Source organism: Perognathus longimembris, chromosome 17, assembly GCF_023159225.1.
Source record: "Perognathus longimembris pacificus isolate PPM17 chromosome 17, ASM2315922v1, whole genome shotgun sequence".
In the NCBI taxonomy this organism is placed as follows: domain Eukaryota; kingdom Metazoa; phylum Chordata; class Mammalia; order Rodentia; family Heteromyidae; genus Perognathus; species Perognathus longimembris.
The window spans coordinates 46959274-46967195 of NC_063177.1; the positions used below are offsets into that span (position 1 = coordinate 46959274).

At 49.0% G+C, this 7922-nt stretch overlaps 2 protein-coding genes across 2 annotated transcripts in view; one reads left to right on the top strand and one right to left on the bottom strand.

Annotated features, from left to right (window-relative positions):
• The window catches only part of Rgs9 (regulator of G protein signaling 9), a 63333-nt gene extending 61415 nt beyond the window's left edge, over positions 1 to 1918 (bottom strand). The window contains exon 1 of the mRNA XM_048365627.1: positions 1721 to 1918. Coding sequence (XP_048221584.1) covers positions 1721 to 1777 — 57 coding nt within the window. The 5' untranslated portion in view covers positions 1778 to 1918. The remainder of the gene's footprint in view (positions 1 to 1720) is intronic.
• Positions 1919 to 3582: 1664 nt separating this feature from the next.
• Positions 3583 to 4950, top strand: LOC125365740 (tripartite motif-containing protein 43-like). Its single transcript, XM_048365971.1, has 3 exons — positions 3583 to 4422; positions 4468 to 4656; positions 4741 to 4950. Exons 1-3 carry the CDS (start codon positions 3583 to 3585, stop codon positions 4948 to 4950), a joined length of 1239 nt encoding a protein of 412 aa, XP_048221928.1.
• The last annotated feature ends 2972 nt before the right edge of the window (positions 4951 to 7922 follow it).

The window sequence follows — 7922 nt, forward strand, 5'->3', positions numbered from 1 at the left end:
CTGTGGCAGATGGCAGAACATGGGGGTCCCTAAGAGATGAGGAGGCCATGGAGCTGAGTCCTTGCACTGGTGGCTGCTCTGCTCTGCCTGCTAGAGGGCGGGCAGGGAAGCTGGAGGGAGGTAATGCCAGGAAGGAGGTCAGGAGGAATCTTAAGTAGCTAGGCTGAGAAGGGAAGACTGCATCCTGCAGGCGTAGAAAGCCGGTCGGGGGAAGGGGACCCAAATGGAGGGGGTCACTTAATTTTGGAAAGAAAACCGGTGTGTGGGAAGGGTGTCTTGAGGGAGGGAGGTGGGGAGGGCAAGAGAAGCTTGGGTGGAGGGAAACGCAGTGGAAAAGGGAGGCTGGGTGAAGGATGGGAAGCTGAGGTGGAAGCTGAGGCTGGAGTGGAGGAAGGCAGGCCAGGATGGAGGCGAGGGAGATGGGAATGAGAGGGAAGGCTCGGGTGAAGGAAAGATTGGATGGAGAAGGGGAGGCTGGAGATCAAGACACCAGTGAGAAGGCCAAGGTAAAGAGAGAAACTACTAGAGAAGACAGTAACTGGTGCAGGGAAGGAATGCCCGAGATTTAATCAGGAAGCTCAATGTCTCCAGACAACTGCTCTCTCCCAAGCCAGAGTGGTCCAGCCCCCAAGAAAACCTGGAAGTTAACATTTCCTTTCCCACATCAGACTTGGTTAGCTTCCTCTGGCTGCAATCCTGCCCTGCAATCCTGACTCTCTGGGTTGTTTCTGTTTTCTGGACATCATCACATGTCTACTATGGAGGGGAGACCCAGTGTGAGTAATGAGTGAGCCCTGGGGTGGACCAGGGTTTTAACAGGTAGCAAATCCACAGAGTTGATCACTGAGTAGCAACTTGCTGAGCTCTCAGGGCTCAATGTCCAGGTCTAGCTTGTCACAAAGCATTCAGCTAATTCTACTCAATGGGATAAGCTTAAGACGATGCACACTGTCCTGCAAAAGTGGCTTTGGATAGGAGGAAGGGCACACAAGTGACTGGAGCCCTAATCCCCCTAGAGCTCTTCCCACACTTGCTGTCTCAAACGCCAGGAACAAAATGAACCGCTTCGTCCCCAAACACAGCACCCCACAAGTGCCTTCCACCCTCCCCCTAAGTCCCACCCGTGTCCCTCCAGGATGGGTTCCGCTGGGTCACTTGCTCTAAGCTTCTGATTGTGCGGCGGGGAGGGAGATGCCCAGCGATTCTTCTGGGGTGAAGGGCTCAGGGAGGCCCAGGATCCTTACAGATCACACCAGGTTTGAGGTCTACGCAAGACACAAACACCGTCACTTTAAAACACTGCAGCGTGGGACAGAAAATGGCCCAAAATGTTCACTTCACATCTGGTTTCTTATGACCATACAAGCAGGCAGATACCCCCTCCCTCCCTTCCCACTACCCTCCGTCCCCCGCAAGCGCAGCCTCCCTGGCTGCCTTGGGCACCCGCCTGTCCTCTCTTCTCCGAGGAACAACAGGTTGTTGGCAGCCTGCAGCCCAGTAGCAGAGCTGGCCTCCGAGGCTCCAATATAAACAACTTGCACACAAACCTCATTATTGCAGTCTTGGAACCGCAACGCGGGCATCATAAGTCATTTAAGACAGGCAGTCACCGGGAACCGACGACCGGGGACGCCCGCCGCTCCCGCCCCGCACCCCCGCACTCTCCCCAGAGCCGCCCCGCCCACCTGCCGGGGCCCACAGGTGAGGGCAGCCCGGCTACCTTCTGGAGAAATGCCATCCTCGGCCTGTACTGCTGGCCCTGGTGTCGGATCGTCATGCCGGACCCTGGGTGAATTCACCAGCGCCACACGAAGGTGAAGAGGAAGGAAAAGCCCCCCCAAGTGGGGCAAGCCGGCCTGGCCCGCCCCCGGCCTGGGCGTCGCCCCGGAGGCGCTAGGCGGGGAGCGCGCTCGGCCCCGGCCGCCGCCGCTGCTGCCGCCGCCGCCGCCGGAGGCTGCTCCGCTCCACTCGCACCCGCCGACTTGCAAAACAGCTGGAATCCGCGCCAGCCAATCAGCGGGCGGCGGCGCGAGCTCATTAGCATGCGCGGCGTCGGCGCCCGCCTGCCACTAGGGGGCGGTGTGCGGCTCCACCTGGGCTCGGTGCGGCCTCAGGTGAGGGTCAGGGATGAGCAAGCAGGTGGAAATGTCCCCAGGCCGAATGAGTTACATACAGAAGTTAGGCAAATGGTTCACGAATAAACCGCGATGGTAAACGGTCCTTCACCATTAACTGCTGGGCAACTTGGGCAAATTTTTTAAAACCTCAAGAACCAATGTCATAACCGGAGATGTTAAAAAAAAATAAAATCAATGGGATTGCAGTACACACTAGAAAGGGTCTTCAAGCATTTCCTGCCAAAATGAATAACACAGTGATTGTTCCTCAGTGTTTCCGTAGGCGAAAAGATCAGGGGTGACAATTTGTTGACCAAATAAGTATCAGAATAATTGGCCAGAAGTTTATTGTACAGGGAGAAAGTGAAGAATGAAGAGAATGTTATTACTCTTCAGCCACCTGTCTAGCCTTGGACAAATCAGATTTTACTTCGGGTTATTAGTGATTGCTCTGTGTGTGTGCACACTCACACACACACCAGACTGGGGACTTGAACTCAGGGCTTGGGTGTTATACCTGAGTTTTTGTCAAGGTTAAAACTCTACCACTTGAGTTGCAGCGCCATTTCTGGCTTTATATATATATGTGTGGTGCTGAGGAACAGAACCCAGGGCTTCATGCATACGTGGAGCACACTGTACCATTAGGCCATATTCCCACCACTACATTTGTTTTTAGCAGACTTCTGAAGGGCAGTTTTAGATTGCCTGCCAAATTAAGCAAAAGATGCTACACAACTCCTCTCCTAACACATGCAAAGCTGCCCATTGCCTAAGCCTCCATCAACAGATTCTTTCTGTAATCTTATCTAGAGAAAGGAGAGGAGGTGCTCCTGAGAAGTCCTAAAAACCCTTTCAGATTTACTGGCAGATAAAGTGTTTAGGATGGAAAAGAACTAGAGGGTATTTACTTAGGAAGGCAGTCAACTAAGAGCCCTTGAACCTGGAGACCCTTTTTCCTTTCAGGTCATATTTACCTGTAATAATCTGATGAAAGGATGAGCACTGGTGGACTCACACGTGTAATCCTAGCTATTCAGGTTCAAATCCAGGGCAAAGAAAGCCCACCAGACTTCAATCTCCAATTGACTAGTAAAAAAGCCCGAAGTAAAGGTGTAGCTCCAGTGGTAGAGCATTAGCCTTGAGTGATTAACTTAAGGGAGAGAACACAGGCCCTGAATTAAAGCCCCAGGACTTATTGATTTATAACTACAATACCAGAAGTAAAGCTCATGCTCACAACCATCTTTAAACCAATCAAGGAAAAGCATTCTGATTGGTTTTCAGTGTCCTGAGGTCCCACCCTCTCTAAGTACAAAAGGAGCCCAAACCACTGAGATTCAGACTGTTCACAACAAGGGTCCACTTCAACACACCTGCAGAGCTGCCCAAATTTGGATCTTGGCTACCGTTAGTGAGGATTACAGAGAAGAATCAGAACTCTAAGCATTCATTCACTGGAAAAATGGACATAGAGATGGACGTCTACAAGGCCTTGCAGAAGGTACTGAATTGTGTTATCTGCTTGAATACCTTGATTGACCCGGTCACCATAGTCTGTGGGCACACTTTCTGCCGACCATGTCTCTACCTGGCCTGGGAGGAAGCCCAGAATCCAGCCAGGTGCCGGGTCTGCAGGGCTCCATCCCAGAAGAGAGACCTCAAAACCAACATCAAGATCAAGAATCTGGTGTCCATTGCTAGAAAAGCCCGCCTCCGGCAGTTCCTGAGCTCTGAGGAACACAGGTGTGAGACACACCAGGAGCCAAAGCAGATGTTCTGTGAGGTGGAAACCAAGTTGCTGTGTAAACTCTGCTCCCGGTCTCCTGAGCACCAGGCTCATCAACACAGTGCCATTGAAGAGGCTGCTGAGGCCCACCGGGAGATGATTTTAAAACAAATGACATCTTTATGGGACAAGATACAAGACAACCAGAGAAACGTATGTAAAGAGACTGTAGTAATCTACAAGTGGATTTCTTATATGCATACATACAGAAGGATCATCCACAGTATGTATGAGATGCTGCTTCCACAATTGCAGGAGGAGGCAAAGACCCATTCAGAGACACTTATCAATGAAGAACGTGTGACTCTAGAGAAACTTAAAACAAGGGAAATGGAAATGCTTAATAAGAAGACACAACTCAGAAAAATGTATCAAGAGCTGATGAAAACATACCAAATTCCATATGTGAAACTCCTCATGGACTGGAAATATACACGAGCTAGATGTGAGTCATTGTTGGTATATCTGCCCCAGCCAATGAATCCAAAGCTCCGTGCTCTTCCCATCTCTGGACTGATGGATGAACTCAACCAGCACAGAGTGGAGATTTCCTTCACTCAGGAGACACAGAATCCTGGTATGACGCTGTTTGATGAAGTGAGAAAATTTACTAATGGCAATGACAGTGATGACAATGGTGCATTTTTGAATTCCGATGGATCCAACTGCTCCATTGCATGGGGTGTCCAGAGGTTCAACTCCTGGAAACATTACTGGGAGCTGAGTGTGGATGACTCTAAGGACTGGGCAGTAGGCGTCTGCAGGAATTCTAGGCTACGTAAGGACCACAACAGATTTCAATCTACAGATATATTCCTCCTTTTATGTGTGAAGGGGAACCAGGATGCCTATCTGTTTACCACCTCACCACTTTTGACTCAGTTTATAGAGAGGCCTGTGGGCAGGGTTGGTGTGTTTCTCGACTTTGAAGATGGAAGTCTGAGTTTTGTGAATGTTGCTAAGGGCTCCTTTATCTGGAAGTACCCGCCGGGCACCCTCCAGTTTTCTGTCCGCCCATTTTGTTCTACTGGTCCTACAGCATGATTCATTAGTTAAGGACTTGTCTAAGCCCTTCTCTGGAGCACATCACTAATACTGGATTTTTTTTCCTGGCTTTCTTTGTATTTAATGTATACTAGGTGTTTTTTTTTCTTTCAAATATGAATGCCGAATAAGGAGAACAAATTGAATGAAAAAATGGGCGTGGTAGCCTGTGTGTTTTATCCTAAGTACAATGAGAAGCATAGATTGGTGGACTGTAGTCATCTTTGCCTGGCTAAGAAGCAAGACCCTGTCTCAAAATTAACCAGAGCAAAGTGGGTGGAGGCCGTGCTGTGGTGACAAGAGGGCGCATGAAGACATCAGGACGGACATGTGTCCTGTTTCCTGTTTTGCCTGAGTGGATGGGTGGCATTTTAAAGTAGTTATATTAAGGCATGGCTTACATACAAGAAATTATTGCAAGTCAAGCATATAACTTACAGGTTGTTTGTTCCTTTTTTTGCCAGTCTTGGGCATAGAATCAGGTCCTGAGTACTGTCGCTGAGCCTTTTTGCTCAAAATAGCCATAGATCCTTCATACTTTTGGTGGTGAATTGGATATTAGACTCTCATGGACTGTCCAGCCCAGGCTGACTTCTGAAGAGAAATTTTTGATTACCTACAAAACAGAGTAAAAGATACTGGATTCGTTCTCTCCTTACACAGCCTCCTTCTTACAAACAACCTCCTCAACAGATTTTTTTTTTCTGCTATCTTATCTAGAGAAAGGAAAGGATGAATTTCTAAGTAGTCCTGAAAAATCCTTCCAGTTTGACTGCATTAAACCCTTCCTGCAGTCTGCAGGTGCTGGGTGTGGATAGAGTAGGTTGGATAATGTGTTTATGGTGGAATAGAACAAAGGGGATTTTTGCTTAGGAAGGCAGTCAATTAAGAGCTCTTGAAACTGGAGAACATTTCTCCTTTCAGGTCATATTTACCTGTAATAATGTGATGAAGGGCTGAGCACTGGTGGACTCACACCTGTAATCCTAGCTATTCAGGTTCAAAGCCAGGGCAAAAAAAAAGCCCACCAGACTTCAATCTCCAATTGACTAGCAAAAAAACAGAAGTAATGGTGGTAGAGAATTAGCCTTGAGTGACTAACTTTAGGGACAGAACACAGGCCCTGAATTAAAGCCACAAGGCCCACAGTAAAAAGAACAACACAAGAAAGGGCAGAGAGGTAACATTTAAGTGTGGTTGGTGGGCATATCTGCAGAGATTGTGGGGCATCAGCTTCCCTAAGTGGTGCCATTTTAAAGAAATGGGGTCTGCATGGCATGACATGGGAAGGGGTCCAAGGGTGCTTGCTGGAGAGACAGAAATGGTCCGAGTCTGGATGGTAAGGTGGTTGCTCAGTAACTTGAAGTCACACTGCCCGGGATGCTGTCCAGTGGGATGCACACACACCTGTGCTCAGAGCCCCTTTTACAGTCTGGGAGGAAAGACAGAGCCTTACGTGGTTCATCTCCACCTCATGGATATCTCAGGACAGTTCAGGCAAAGACTTCCCTGAAGAAGTTTCTTTGAGATGGGCCAGAGTTAAAGGAACCATTTGGTCACATGAAAGCATCCAGAAAAGAACTGCCTTGGGAAACCATGACACTGCCTAAGCTCAAATGGATGAAAAGCCAGAGCTCATGTAGGGAGTGTGTATTCTTGCAGGGACACAGGCATTACCAGAGAAGAATCTGGGGGATAAAAACTCTGCTCTCTCTTTTCCTGACCTTCATTAGGCATTGGTGCCCCCACATAAAGGCAGGGGCTTAAGAGCCTGGGTGGTGCTATTGGGGTAGCCAGGGCAGTGCAAGGGTTTGGAGGGACTGGGAGGAGGGAGTGTAGGGGATCCTGGGAAGGTGAACTAAGAGGAGGAAGCACAGGGGTTAAATGTCTATGATGCCACAAATGACCAGAGATGTCTGCGTCCACATGGGGTTTTGGAGCACTCTAGACTGAGCCCCAACTCCATCAACCACAGCCTCGTCAGCTTATGGAAACCAAGTGAAAGGTGTAGGGGAACCCCATTTTTGAGTCCCTAGAAACAGCAGGCTTAGACAAAGTAGTGGTCCTGGGGAGGAGCAAACGTGAACCCAATAACAGGAGCCCAAAGCAGCTTGACCTAGAGCTTCTTGACTTGGGCCAAGAAAGGAATGAGGAAGACCACTCCCTTTAGGGGAAGTTCCTAGAAGAGAAAGATTTCAGGCTGATTAAGACCACTCACACCCAGAATCAAGAATTGTATTGTTTGATTGGTTTCCAGAGTTTCCTGAAATCCTAATCACTAACAGCAGTCCTGCTTAGGTCTGTCTGCCTGCTTGCTTTGCCTAACTTGCCAGACCACCTGCGTGTGGTGAATGTGATTCTTACCCCATGACCACCTGGGAGGGGCACATGTGATACTTGCCTTTAAAAAGCCCAGCCCTATTTTGCCCTAGCAGTGTTTGTCACCATCTTGGTGGTGGCCAGCAGATGCTGAACACAGCTAAATAAAGACTCCTAGCCCAATTGACTGAGTGCTGTTGACTACTGCCGGGGGGGGGGGGGGGGGGGGGGGAAGGCCCACCTGGTTATCCTGTATTCAACAAGCTGACTTTGTCCTGACTTGGACAGGAATGGAATCAGATATCTGACATCGGGACTACTGCCCATGTACAGCTACACTTGTGTAATTCAGTCTTGTGATCATTCTTATGAAGAAAGCATATTACATCTGCTGTTGCGGGGTCTAAGGGGGGGGGGTGATTCCATGTCCCACCAAGAGTAGGCCACTCAGACAGTCTCCAGCAAAAAGATGAGTTTATTGTGGAAGCAAAAAGCGAACTGACCTGCTGGGAATGCAGCACAGACTTGGGAGCTGAAACTGCGTTTCCCTCACTGCCCCATCCTTGAGCTGGGTTTTATCAAGGTAAAAGCATAACAGATGTAGGGGATTGATGCTGTGGGTGGAGCACACAATAAACATTTCCTACCAAGTT

Coding starts and splice junctions, on each gene's coding strand:
- LOC125365740 (XM_048365971.1), top strand. CDS start 3,583: ATGGACATAGAGATGGACGTCTACAAGGCCTTGCAGAAGGTACTGAAT. Junction 4,423..4,467: donor CTCTTCCCATCTCTGGACTG/ATGGATGAACTC, acceptor TCCTTCACTCAG/GAGACACAGAATCCTGGTAT. Junction 4,657..4,740: donor ATGACTCTAAGGACTGGGCA/GTAGGCGTCTGC, acceptor TTATGTGTGAAG/GGGAACCAGGATGCCTATCT.